Source organism: Anoplopoma fimbria, chromosome 3 (genome assembly GCF_027596085.1).
Source record: "Anoplopoma fimbria isolate UVic2021 breed Golden Eagle Sablefish chromosome 3, Afim_UVic_2022, whole genome shotgun sequence".
Taxonomy (NCBI): Eukaryota; Metazoa; Chordata; class Actinopteri; order Perciformes; family Anoplopomatidae; genus Anoplopoma; species Anoplopoma fimbria.
This window is the reverse complement of record NC_072451.1, coordinates 19,985,597-19,999,262: the sequence shown is the minus strand read 5'-3', so window position 1 is coordinate 19,999,262 and position 13,666 is coordinate 19,985,597. Positions and strand designations below refer to the sequence as shown.

General features: G+C 36.7%; 3 protein-coding genes across 6 annotated transcripts; 2 read left to right on the top strand and 1 right to left on the bottom strand.

The window, feature by feature from the left end:
• Window positions 1-537: 537 nt before the first annotated feature.
• On the bottom strand, window positions 538-6,520 carry si:dkey-222f8.3 (Poly(U)-specific endoribonuclease-C-like). Its single transcript, XM_054596271.1, has 7 exons — window positions 6,454-6,520; window positions 4,693-4,792; window positions 4,432-4,543; window positions 4,217-4,338; window positions 2,357-2,469; window positions 1,162-1,315; window positions 538-1,070 (listed from the first exon to the last, which is right to left on the bottom strand). The coding sequence occupies exons 1-7, from the start codon at window positions 6,462-6,464 to the stop codon at window positions 810-812; spliced, it is 873 nt and encodes a 290-aa protein (XP_054452246.1). The 5' UTR covers window positions 6,465-6,520; the 3' UTR covers window positions 538-809.
• An 861-nt stretch (window positions 6,521-7,381) lies between these two features.
• pak1ip1 (PAK1 interacting protein 1) lies at window positions 7,382-11,151 on the top strand. Its single transcript, XM_054596348.1, has 10 exons — window positions 7,382-7,694; window positions 7,879-8,041; window positions 8,764-8,884; window positions 8,984-9,058; window positions 9,149-9,201; window positions 9,306-9,451; window positions 9,595-9,692; window positions 9,935-10,034; window positions 10,366-10,495; window positions 10,656-11,151. The coding sequence occupies exons 1-10, from the start codon at window positions 7,617-7,619 to the stop codon at window positions 10,763-10,765; spliced, it is 1,074 nt and encodes a 357-aa protein (XP_054452323.1). The 5' UTR covers window positions 7,382-7,616; the 3' UTR covers window positions 10,766-11,151.
• Window positions 11,152-11,221: 70 nt separating this feature from the next.
• Window positions 11,222-12,955, top strand: LOC129089111 (transmembrane protein 14C-like). Of its 4 annotated transcripts, none has more exons than XM_054596466.1 (5): window positions 11,222-11,290; window positions 11,444-11,542; window positions 12,257-12,358; window positions 12,428-12,515; window positions 12,659-12,955. In XM_054596466.1, the coding sequence occupies exons 2-5, from the start codon at window positions 11,467-11,469 to the stop codon at window positions 12,714-12,716; spliced, it is 324 nt and encodes a 107-aa protein (XP_054452441.1). In that variant the 5' UTR covers window positions 11,222-11,290; window positions 11,444-11,466; the 3' UTR covers window positions 12,717-12,955. The 4 variants fall into 4 exon arrangements, with proteins under 4 accessions (XP_054452441.1, XP_054452443.1, XP_054452440.1 ...); XM_054596468.1 differs by having other exon boundaries at window positions 11,234-11,250; window positions 11,447-11,542; XM_054596465.1 differs by having other exon boundaries at window positions 11,235-11,290; window positions 11,447-11,542.
• The last annotated feature ends 711 nt before the right edge of the window (window positions 12,956-13,666 follow it).

Genomic DNA, 13,666 nt, shown 5'->3' with positions numbered 1-13,666 from the left:
TTCCTTTGTTGTGGTTTATTCTTTCACAGTCATCTTAGGATTCAATGTTTTGTCATATGCGTAGGAAACACCAGAAACGTACAATTAATAGGCACAAATAAACAATTGGAAATGTATATTTTATCAACAGGATATATTTTTCTATCAGTATAAAATAATATTATGAACATTTTGGGAATAATGATACTAAATTTACTCTCAGAATTAAGTCAGATTTGAAAAAAATAAAATAAAGGATCTATCTATTAATTAATACTTATGCTCTTATGACTTCTGGTGACTAGTAGTTCTCTTGAATACCTATGTTGAATACACTTATTGTAAGTCGCTTTGGATAAGCGTCTGCTAAATGACTGTAATGTAATGTAAGCTGACTGAGGCAATGCTGCCAAATAGTTGTTTTGTGCTAAATTGTTAAACTCTATATCTTAAAAAGAGAGTCACACCAACTCTTCTATTGTTTCATCTCTCTAAACATTGTGTAATACCTGGTTTTATTTCACAAACAGGGGAGAATAAAAACGTCACAACTACTTTGTAGACAAAGAAACTTTTATTTACGCCGTAATAGTATACAGAACAAGACAGATATATGATAATGACAAGATATACTCCTTGTACGATATCAGTCCATATCAGAAGGTTTAGGCTGAAAACTTATTATAGACAGTTTAGGCCTGACGGTTAGTGCAAAAAGAACCTGATCCAGATTTGTCTTAGGTTTTAATACTGTCAAGGAATTAAATGAAAGTGTCACACAAAGGGTTAAAAGTGTTTACATGACATCTGACAGCTTTGGTGGAGTGATTTTACAAATCCTTGTGGTTGCTGCTGAGCAGTTTGGGGTAGGAGGTGCCGATGGATTGTCCGTGCCGATAGACAACCAGCTCCAGCACGTACTCGTCCACTTTCACGGCCACAGATGTCATCTTCTCTGTAGACATGAGGAAGATGATGGTGTATAGAGCTATCTCAAACTCTGGACTCACACCAATGAAGCAGCCACCGATCGGCTTCACCAAGCCTTTCCAGCTGAACTGCAGGTTCAGGACATGGTCGTCTTCATCAGGCTGTAAAACAATGACGAAAAAAGCTCATTTGATTTCTGCTCAGTGTGTTCATTTTCTTCATAATCAACATGATGACACAGTGTTTTCTTACTGTATCTTTGTTGTCCCTTGCTTTGTAGCCTTTGTAGTCCACATGGTCGTGTTTTTCCTGCAGGTAGAACTGGACCCAGTTGTGAAGACCCATGATCTTCTTGCCGAACTTGGTTTCTCCCACAAACACATGTTCAAACCCACAGGAATCCTCTCTATAATGAAAAATGACAACATATTTCAAATATTGGTTGATTATGTCTCCATGTATGCACTCATTCATCCCGAGATTAAAACGGTATGTCCTCTTATCTTCTGTGTTTGAATTGCTGGCTAGATAAAACACTAAAGGTAACACAACTTGGGACTCTCCTTTAAAGGAGCAGTTGAATATCAAATAAATGCAAAATCAAAATTTTCATCAGAGCAGCAAACGAAATTGAGGTTAAACCCATCCACTCGGATGTATTCTTCAGAATAAAAGTACATTCCTGACCTTTGAAATAATAGTTTGACAATAGAAACTTGAAAATCCACTTAATTACTACCTTTTGTGGAGCCGTTTGACCCTCCACATTAACGACTCATTAACTAATGAAGACTGTGAGATGTAGTTAAAAGCTCCAGAAAAGCTTGTGTTTATTTTTTTTGTCAAAAATGTATTCTTCATTGGTTCACATATTAATATTTATTTTTTCTCAGTGTCAAAACAGGATTACTACAAACAGTAACTATGACTTAACGATAACTTCAAAAAGAGCACAAAACAGCAAACAGATTAGTTTAATCACTGTATTTATTTGTCTATATATTTTTTTAGATTATATTATATATTACAGATCATATTATTTTAAGTGGGCACTCTGACAATATGCTAAAGTAAAGTATTTAATTAATTTAAATTAAATTTAAGAGCAGCAGACACAAAAAAATACTTCTTTAATATATGGGAACAACGATAAACTACTGTAATGTTTATGCAGTGTTGTGTAAGTTATTTTGATAGATAATTTAATTTCTATGGCACATGAGGTTCTCTTGTCTAGAAACACTGTTTTCTTGCAGTGAACTGGTTGAAAATTACGTATTTACTATTGTTTGGCCCATGACTCTTTATATTTGCCTGTATGTGGCTCACAGTGAAAAAGGTTTGGCCTCCCCTGCTGTAGATGACTAAACCTGTGCTCTGTGTGATAACCTCCAGGATCTTGTCTTTCTTCATCGCAGTGGCTCCCTGCTGTTGTTGTGAAACTCACCCTCCACTCCTGTCCCTGTGGTAGAGGCGGAACCAGATGTCATACAGCTGTCTCTTGAACTGCCCAGGGTCTGATGGCGACTGCCCCTTCCTCACCAGATACTTGTGAGCACACTATAAAGAAAAAACAAATAGTGTGATGACATGTCAAGCCCCTAGGCCAGACCTGGGCATTGTACGGCCCGCGAAAGATTACATGATAATTAGAAAATAAAACATATTTTCTAATTATCTTATGGGTGGACTAAAACCGCATTGCTTTTATTTTGAAGCCCATTTATTCTCACAGTGCACGCAATCGTGCACGTCAACAGTGCACGTGAAATGCGTGTGATTGACAACCTGTCTTCCTTCCGTGTCATCCCTGAAAAATGCGAACATGTCGGCTCATGCCAGAACCAGCTTTATGATAGCCCACAAAATCGCCCAGAACAGTGAGCCATTCTCGGAGGGGGAGTTTGTGAAAGAGTGCATGGTCGAGTCTGCAGCACTGCTATGCTTTTTGCACAGTTCTGAAAACATTAAATGTTTAATATAGGCATGTAAAGTCAAAAAGGCTACAAAACTGGGACACTTTTCTTTACACAGTTACACAGTTCAGTGACATGTCTTGTTTATTTTGGCTACAAAGATGATGTGATGTCTTTAGAAAGCTAAGAAAATCCTTGTTTCAATAGTATATGAAACTCAAAATGCCCTTTGTTATTAATGTGACTGAAAATGAGTCAAATGTTTCACATTTTGTTTATCATTTTGGAAATTATATTTGAATAAATTATATTTTTGAAAGCTAACCTCACCTTTTAATTGCCAAATAATAACATACACTCTTACCAGCGGTCAAAACAATGCCATTTACTGCTTTTTATATAGAAATAAAATGTATATTATGCATAATTGAGTTCGGCATTTTGGCCCGGCCCTCCAAAATATTTTCAGTTGCTCATTTGGCCCCCTGGGAAAAATAATTGCCCACCCCTGGTTTAGAAGAAAAGTATGGTGCAGAAATAGAGCATTAAGATGATAAAGATAGATTTTTTTTTTTTACTTTTAAGCAAACATTGAAGGGAAGTCCTAAAGGTGCTCAGAAAAACTGATATTTGAACATCTACATATCCATAACGGCTGAACTTGTTTCAAGAATAGCTAACAGACTGACTTTGTTTTGTTAATCAGCAACACTTTTGAAAGTCTTATTAAAAGTAAATTTAAAAATAAAAAAAAAAATAAAAATTGTCCTACACCGTAACTTTTTTCCTCTTTTATTGATGTTTAATATTATATTTTTGTTCTCAGTAGAATAATGGAGCTTTTATCTTCTAGCCAGTGTGGGTTGTTTATAATCTTGGCATAGGAAACCCTGAAGCCTTACTTTCTTCTGTTTGTAATTTTATTCGTTAATCATTGTCAATGTCAAATGCCACTCATCAACTTAAGGTGCTTTTGTAGCTTTTTCTTACTGTGTCGGTCTCATCTTTTTTCAAAGGTTGGGTAAACTATGTTTCTCCTTGTGTTCCCCTAGACATCAGGTCAAGGATTTAACAAAAAGAAACAGTATGGTATTTTCAAATTGTGATACAATATGATATGGCTTCTAATAATCTAGAGTATTGAAGGTAAACTCTTTTTTGCAGTCTGTAGCTTAGTTTCTTAACATTTCCATCATGCTTAAAGCTTTCAGTTTTCTAGGCTTCTTGTTATGGGAAATCATCTGGCCCTTAACTGAAAAATTATAATAATGTGTCAGTGTTGAAGACATCAAACTGGTCAGTAAAAAGCAGTTTGAAGCTGTCAGCACTTTGGGATTTAAACAGCTGCTGTGTTGGACCAGTGTGTTTGACTGCGATAATGGATAATGCACCTTCATGACATCGGTCTCCATCATGGAGTCGATAAAGAGCCTGTTCTCCTGAAGCTCCTCTGATGTCACCTTCTCTGATACACCTGTGGACGACTCATAGTTGTCCAGCAAGTTGATGAAATCTGCGATAAAAACAAAACACATGCATATTTAAATAATGTTGGTGGTTCAAGCAAAAGAAGTGCAATGGGGGGGAAAAAGGAACTTCTTCTTACGTAAATATGTCTCGATACTTTTAAGTTTGTCTTCGTTGACATACGTGAAGAGCGGAGCCCTGGCCCGGTCTCTGGCATAGTTGCTGCCCTGAGCGACATAACCTGCCTTCCCCTGAGCAAAACGGATACAGATACACAGACAGACATCAGCGTGTATGTGCAAAATACATTAAAAACTGACTGCATGGGGTTTGCATGTATTGCATGTATTTCTGAGTGTTTTGCATTGCAGAGAAGCGATGAAGGCAGGCTTATACTGACCTGAAGGGAAATTATGTAATCAGTCCTCGGTTTGAGACGGTTGGTATCCAGGTCCCAGAGTTGGTTTAGCACCTCAGTGAGCTCCTGATTGGCTTGTTGACTGTGAAACGGCAAAGAAAATAAATACAGTGAATTGATAAGAGTAGCAGTGGTAGACAAAACAGAATTTGGTGCAATATTAAATTAAAAAAATTAAATTGTTTCTGACATTGAAGCATATGTTTTGGAATCTGCTCAAACTAACAAAGAGGATTTTTTTTGTTTTTATGGCAGAGATTTAGGCTTTTTTACATCAGATATGTATTACTAATACCATTCACAATGTTTCTGTTTACATTGCCTGGAAGTTATGGGTCAGTTCACCCAAATCACCAAAGAAAAAAGTTTCCCTAAAGTCTATCCATGCTGGCAGTTTTGATTTTATTTGATTATTTTGAGGCCGCAGAAATGTCAATAAACCCTGCAAATAAAACCAGACTACAGGATCTGCCAGACTAATTACCACTAATGGTGAAGAGGAAGCATGTTTTTTTGTGAAGTGATATTACCTTTTCACACAAATGCAGCTACTAGTTGATCTCAACGTTTGTCTAAACAAGAGCTAAACAACTCAAACATGTGTCAAATTGTATTGAGTATTGTAGATTTTAAAGGTCATCTTGCACATTGACTATTTTGCATATTAATAAAAGGCTGAGTGCATGCCAGCTTTACATAGAAAATGAGCCAATTTTGCAGGTTCTTTGAGGGATGAGATAAAATATCACCTTCAAATGCTTTCATTTGCAATTTTTTAAATAGAGTCTTTACTGAAGCCCCTACAGCAGCTGGAGGCCTTCTGTTGTTTTATTATTTTGTTCCCAGGGACCTGTTTTGGTGTTTTCTTTTGAGGGAAAACAGAATGCCAGCGGGAAAAATAAACTGACGGACCAGTTGAGAAAAACTTGGCTCTACAAAAAGTCCCCAGCTCCATCATAAAGTTACAACTGGTTAAAGGTCGTAACGGGAGATGAACCATTCAAATGCTGTTTTATGGTGCCCTCCACTTTGCTAAACAAATATAATTCAGGGTATGAAGTGAGACCATGATAAGTTGCAGTCTTTTGTCTCTGCTCAATCTCATCTTCACTCTACATGGTAAAGTGCATAATGCAGTTATAAGTATTTCATAACTGCCAACCCCTTCCTGCCAACAGCAGATGTTTGACACATTGGGAGAAAAAAAGTTGAGTAAGAAGCAAATGACAGGAAAGAGCTCCTACTAATACAGACACTTCTCTGTTCTTAATTTAGGCCAGGCTACAGTTGAGAATATCACAAGGGGGGACAGTTACACACTTTTATTGCAGCAAAGTCTGTTTCTAGTCTAGTCCGGTCCTGTTTGTGCTGTTGTTCATTTCAACACACTAATCACAACCAGACCATGCAGTTCTCACATACAAACAAACACACACAAACTCTAACGCACTTCATCCAGACATCCACTGTACAAACAACCTGCAATCTGCAGCTGCTGTCTGAACCAGAAGGCCAGCTGTGTTTAAGAAATACAACCTAACAAACTTCACTTATTAACATCAAGAAGGACCCTGAGTAGTATTGTGTTACAATTTGGCTGATGTTTACATCAAATATTTATGTATTTAGTAGAAACAAAGCATCGAGTATTAAGATAAGAAACATGCACATAACAGAAATACTGAATAAATATTTTCAATTCTAAGTAATTCTGATGTATCTGCAATTTTCATCAAAGCTTACCTCCTCGCCATGACTCCGTTCAGTGGGAAAAGTTTTTCTGACTTCTAATCTTCTCAGAAAAACTATCATGCGCACAGTTATCTGAGGCGTCAATCATGACGTTTCCATTGGGAACCAGCCAATTAGAAGACCCGAAGACTTCCGAACCCCTCCCCTCCTTTATGACAAGGGTGGACCGCATCCTGTAGTTGTATTAATACATATTAATCATTTACAGTGGGCTTATTGTGAATACATTGTGCTTGTCATAGAAAATAAATTTAAAAACTTGGACTGAGTTTTATTAAATGTTTTGTCTTAAATGTCTGCATCCAGATTAATTAATTTAAAGGTATGAATGCCAGTGGTTTCTCTGGACTGAAATCTCATTTTGTTAAATTATTCAAGATAAGAAAAAACGTGTTGTTATAACAAGGGTTGGGATTATGTTTTTTATAATTTATAAATAGACAGTTTTAAGTCTAAACTCCCAACCATAAACCCACAAATGTATAATAATTAAAAGATATATGAGTACATATTAACTCAAGCGTATTCTATTATATTCTAATGTAATTTAAATGCGATTTTAAGATAAAAAAATTAAAAGCTTTTTTCAGAATGATCAATTTATTATATGTAAACACATACAAATGTGTATTACAAATTATTGTGATGGCACACCCCAAACTCATTTATTGTCATAACCATTACATTTTATTTTTTTCAAAATGCCTGAACTTCCCATTCATCACATTGTCTGTAAAATTGCTCAAAATTGGGCCAATTTTTGCCTGTTTTACTTTGAGATTACAAGTACTACATACTTGAAAAGTTACATTCTGAAAAGTATATACATAATTGCATTGACACACATTGACAAAACTGCTTTTACTCTGAAAACCACTACTTCCGAACAGGAGGAAGTCGACTTTACGCATGCGCAACAGCCACACACGTTGTTTTGGACTGGGAAGTGGTTTTGGCAAAAAGAGCTAGTAGATACTCATATTTAAATAGCTTCACCACGTTGTTTAAGTTGTTTATCGTCTCCACGTTTCTCGTGTTGGTCCCTGCTTTGACTGTTTGTAGCTGTTAACAGCTGTTGCCCAAATAGGGCGACAGAAAAAAGGCTGAAGTTTACAGAAAGCTAACTAGCAGGCTAGGTTGCTACAAGTGGCAGCATGGCAGCTGTGCTGGGACTGATTGCTGGGAGCTACGAGCAGATTGCCTTTGGTTACCGAGTAACAACTGATGAGAAAGTAAGTTTGAGTGTCTTGTTTTGCAGTTGTGTTTTTAAATGTTTTGTCCAAGAATGGTCATTTGTAAACCAAACTGTCCCTGGGATTGATGGGCAGTCATGCAGGGCAATTGGCAAAATATTAGGTTTATTTTCTCCCGGTTTCAGCACCATTATTAAGTGTGTTTTTTTTGTTCATCGTGCAGGAGTGGACAGCTACTGCAGACTTCACACATCACGCCCACACAGCATCCATATCAGCTGCTGCAGCCAGTGAGAGGTTTGTTGTCACAGGAAGCAAAGATGAGACCATCCAGCTGTACGACATGAAGAAGAGGACCGAGCACGGAGCTCTGCTGCAGCATGACGGTGAGGATCTGCAGTACATCCTCTGTTTTACATCAAGTCATGTGTGCTGACAGGTAGTGGGACTAAGATTTGTGGTTTGATTCCCACAGGGGCTTCCCAAAGAATGTCTGTAGCCTGGGGTAACATTCATGAAAGTATTTAGGATGCAGTAGATATGGAGGATGTTTGGATGGTTATAATGGATTTTTGGGGGGTTTCTTGTAACCACAACAAAATACATTTAGTAAAAATGTAACGTAGATTTCTTGATAAAACCGCTGCATACTTTTTCTGAACATAGAAATAATTACTCATGTGTCCCCTTTTAAACTAAGAATTTAGTTTTTATATAGAAGTGTTTTTTTAGAAAATATTTTCATTGGCTTGGTTTATCTGAGTTTTTTAGGTTCTCAGTTGTATAGGTTCTGTAGCTTTAATCCGTCTTTCCCACTATTTCATGCAACGTTTTCCCGACTACTTTTCCAATTTGTGGTAAAGGTATTGTAGCAAACTGATTTTGCCTCATTATTTGCCATTTTAAATGGCTGTGGGGGTCTGAATTACAGCATATTTAACCAGACAGCTTCATAGATTTAAATAATTTGCTTTACTGCTGGAACAGCAAGTATAAATTGTCATCAAAGAATTGATCTAGCTTTTTACGGTTTGTCAAAGTAGAAAATAAAGTAAAGACACTAGCTTGTGGCTGCACAGCTGACCCTTAACTTCCTTGTATTTCACAGGCACCATCACCTGCCTGGAGTTTTATGGGACGTCTCATTTACTGAGTGGAGGAGAGGATGGACTCATCTGTGTGTGGGGCACGAAAAAGTGGGAGTGTCTGAAATCCTTCAAAGCGCACCAGTAAGCACATCACAACAGGGTTTTGATTTTTGATTACGGTCTTGTATTTTATTGGAAGGAACAAGTTAATATATTACTTTTTCTTCTTGTTTTCCTTAGAGGTCACGTCACATCGCTGTCCGTCCATCCATCGGGGAAACTTGCACTTTCAGTTGGGACAGATAAGACTCTCAGGTAAAGTTCCCAGCTCTGCTGTCTGTGAGGCAGACAATTAATTAATCAGGGAATCAAAAATGAACGTTGCATCTCTTTTTATCCTTTTAGAACATGGAATCTAATTAGCGGAAGATCTGCCTTCATCAAAAACATAAAGCAGAGTAAGCCTCCCCTTTGGATTCTGAAGTTCAGGAATGTTTAAGTTCTTTTAATAATATTAGTATGTTTGAAATGACTTTAAAACTTTTTTCCAAACGTTTAACAGATGCACACATTGTCAGATGGTCTCCAGATGGGGATAAATATGTGGCTGTGGTGAATGACACAGTGACCATCTACGACCTGGAGACAGCCTCTGTGATAGGAACAGTCACAAACCCCAAAAGGATCTCGTCTGTTAAGTTCTTAAATGTGAGTTCTCTGACTAGAAACTTGGCCAAATATTTATATGTTTTTCTGGTTGAAATGATTAGTATCTGCTTTGAACTTAGATATGACAGGAATAATCAACATTAGTTTAAGTTAAAATTAATATAATCCTGCTTGTATTTCAGAACTCCATCTTGGCCGTCGCAGGAGACGATGACATTTTGAGGTTATGTGACCTGGGAAAAGAGACATGGGTGTGTGAGTTTAAGGCTCATGAAACCAGGTAAATTCATAATGTTTATTTTTTTCTATACAAATCCATGTATATCATTATATTTTGGGGCTGCATTTCTTAAAACAAACTTCTGATGATGTGATGAGAACTGGACTTGTTCTTTGTAAGAATTAAATAAATTATATTTTTTATTGCTAAAAAGATCTTCCTCTTACAGACATGTCTATTTTTAATCTCTCCTCACATATTGGTGAAAAGTAAGTGAACAAGCTTTTATTTTGTAATTACAGAGTGAAAGCTGTTGACAGTTTCATGATGGAGGATTACTGCGTGCTGGTAACGGCTTCAAACGACGGATTCATCAAAATGTGGAAACTTCATCTGAAAGAGGCACGTCTGTAGTGGTATTTATGAACATTTGAGCATAAGCCATTTACTTGTAACTTCAACCAAACTCAATATTTGCAGCCACAGATTATGTTTTAAAATACAATATTCCTTAGCGTCATTACCTATTGTAATATTCTACTTTTCAAAGCAGAATAATAAAGTTATTTTAAAAGCAATACTAACTAAAATAAGATATTAAAATATAATCAGATAAGTAGTAAAAAATCAGGCATATAACACCTTTTTATTGGAATTAAAAACAAAGATTAGCAAAACAACACTGTTGTCATCTGCCAAGCTGCGGTTAATCTAGCAATGCACTGTCCAACAGGAGCTGGAGTCTCCCACTCTCCTCGGGGAAGTGAACACAACAGCGAGACTGACATGCCTGGCTGTGTGGAAACCTTCATCAGTGCAGCAGACCACTGAGGAACCTGCAACTAAGGCAACAACATCTAAAGGTAGTTGTCCTGCGTTGCACTTCTGCATCATCATATTATGGGAGAGATTTGAGTTAAATATATTAGAGGGTGTTCTGTGGCATTTGATTTCTGTCTTTTTGGGTGTTTTTTAGCTTTCTCTTACTAAAATCCAGATAAATCTGTTTGCTTCTGTCCACAGAACTCGTGCAGGAGCTTTCAAAGACAAAGAGAGTACGGATCGCAACAGAAGAAGTGATTCTAGAAGACGAGAGCAAGCCCAAAAAGAAGAAAAAGGGTGGCAGAAAATAAAATGGAAAAAGGAACAATCCGTTTTATCAATCATGGACTGTTTTATATCTGGATGTGCTTTTTTGTGGTTGCCACGGGGAGGTTGTAAAGTACAGATTTTGTGAATATATTTTGCTGTCAACATTGAAAAGAAGAGAAATGACAATGGAATATGAGATGGGCAACAATAAAAAAAATGTTTTATAATCAATTGACTGCTTTTGATTTTGAGCTATACTGTCAAAAACATTTACTCACAGTTACCACATGGAGGTGATAGAGCACAGCTGCTGAATGTATGTTTTAAAGGATATATTCTGTCTTTGTGTCAAGATATTTATGAATAAGTAACGAGGCTTCACTTTTTTTCTTCATTTTCTTTGGCACTGTTGAAGACGAATGAGATATTAACCAAAATAAACAATTTGAAAAAACTTTATATAATATTTTTATTTTGAAATGACGCCGGCAGTGAGATCATTACGTGAACGTTCGGAAGTTTCCAGGTAGTAAACTGGTGCTCACTTAAACGTGTTTAAAGTTCAGGTTAGACTAATGTTTGGGTTGTTTTTCAGTATGATTGCTGTTATATTTTGACAGTAAAACATGATTGGCAGATTCTCTGTTGCCATTGTTAACCACATAGTGCTGCAGTGCTGGTAAATTGAGTATTGCTCATAATAAACTGATTGACTTCAGCAGAGAGTTCCTGGTTTCCGGACATGGCTGTAGACTGGATCGGGTTCAGCTACGCTGTTCTGGTGTCAGTGGGAGGAATCATCGGTTATGTGAAAGCAGGTAGGAGAGTAGCGTCATTCAGATCCTAATATGACACTGGAGAAATACTCTGTAATAAATAAAATAACTGCATTGAAAAGGTTGAGTAAAGGTATTAACTATAATCAGGAAAATGTACTCAATGCAAAATTGTCTCATGTGACTAATATACTATAATATATTATATTATAGATTATTATTACTCATGCATTAATAAAAAAAACTGGATTTTACTGCTGCTTGAGGTGAAGCTCATTTTTAACTATATTATATTAGACTGCAACTATTGATCATTTTTTTAATGGTTCATCTGCTCATTATTATTTTGATTAATCAATCAGTATTGGATGAAACTGTTTCGGATTCAACTTTATAATCATTAAGGAAGTTTAACTTTGTGGTCAAATCCATCAAATTTCATTCAACACTTGATTTCAAAATAATAAGACGGTCAACTAAACCTGTGCTGATGCTTGTCTCGATTTGCATTATTTTCTCAAACAAAATCACTATCACAACCACTAGCACTTTACATGACTCTCTAATGATGCGAATCACAATTTGTTCAGATTTTTAAGATCTGAAACACAGAGTTAAAACATCTGAACAAAAAAATATGTTTTAACCTGACAAACACAGACAAGCAAAGCCTTGGAAAGGAAAAGTGAAAGACAGCAGGAGTCTCTTACCACTTGATTTCAAAATAATCCCTAAAACTGTTTTATTCCTCCCCAGGCAGCTCCACCTCTCTGGCTGCAGGGCTCCTGTTCGGCCTGTTGGCTGCAGTTGGTGCTTATCTGGCATCTCAAAATCCCAAGAATGTCTGGCTTTCACTTGGTGAGCAAGTTAAATTTTTTAAACTGTGACAGTCCAAATGCAACTTTCACAAACACTGTTTACCTGCAGGCACCTCAGGAACTCTGGGTGTGGTGATGGGACTGAGATTTCTCAACTCCTGGAAGTTCATGCCAGCTGGTTTAATGACTTTAGCAAGGTAGTACACATCTTTCTTTACAGATGTTAATTTTCCTCTGACATTTTCTTGGATAACCATTTACAATATTCTGCACCATGTAGACTGTTAACATTTGCTTTAATAAACCTGAGACAAAACTGAACCAATTAACTTCTTTTCAGTGGACTGATGGTGGTGAAGATCATCACTGGAATGCAAAAGAAACCACGTAAATCTTGAAAATATCTCAATATGCCTTTTTTGTGTCTTATTTTTGACTTAAAAATATATAATTTGTTCTCCCCATACCGTGCATTCAAAAACATTCCCTTCATGTGGCTTTCTATTACAGTCTGGTTCTGTATACAAAAATAATAATATAAAAACTTTTTTTGAGAAAAGCTACAAGAAAAAAAGTAAAACATTTTATACAGTTAGGTGATGTTTTTAGTTTGTAACTGCTGCAGTAAAATAATAAAATCACCCACTTTAATAAAAGAATAACTATTTTGTCTTTCTTATCTATTATTTAAAAAAAATACTGACCCTATAAGTTATGGGTTACTTGTAAAACACTGAACAATATTTAATAGCAGGGCAAATGTAACAACAGACTCGTGGGAAACACTTTTTTCCCATGAGTCACTGGTGGAGCAGAGCAGACTGCTGTGCTACTGGTGACCTCCGTATTTGGCGGTCCAGTCTACCCGTCCGTGCACCGGCTGGATGTTTGTGCTCTTTGGAAAAGTGTTCTTCCCTGTAGCACTTGGATTCAGGGATCTGCTCCTCCCCCCTTTGTATTCTGGGAAATGATGACGAGAGAGAGGGAAAGTGCGTTTCGAAAAACTTGGAAAGCATAGTCAAGCTGCATTTCTTGTGCTCATAGTGCTGATTTTTTTTTAAACATATACCTTCATTTGAGAGCTGCAGTTTATTTGAGGTGGTCTTGCTCTTGGATGGTTTGATTTTAGATTCAACTCTTAGATCAACTACAAGATTCACAAAAAGAAAGTGCGTAAAAATTCCGGTAGAGACATCACACTGAACAGATTTATTAAATTCTGAAAGTTCTGATATAAAAATCCTTGACAGCTGCTTCATCAGTGACACTCTGACAATCCTTTCAGACTCTCCTATCTTTAAGGGAGGTATTGACTCCTTTCTAACTCCAGGGGGCGCTTTTGCCAAAG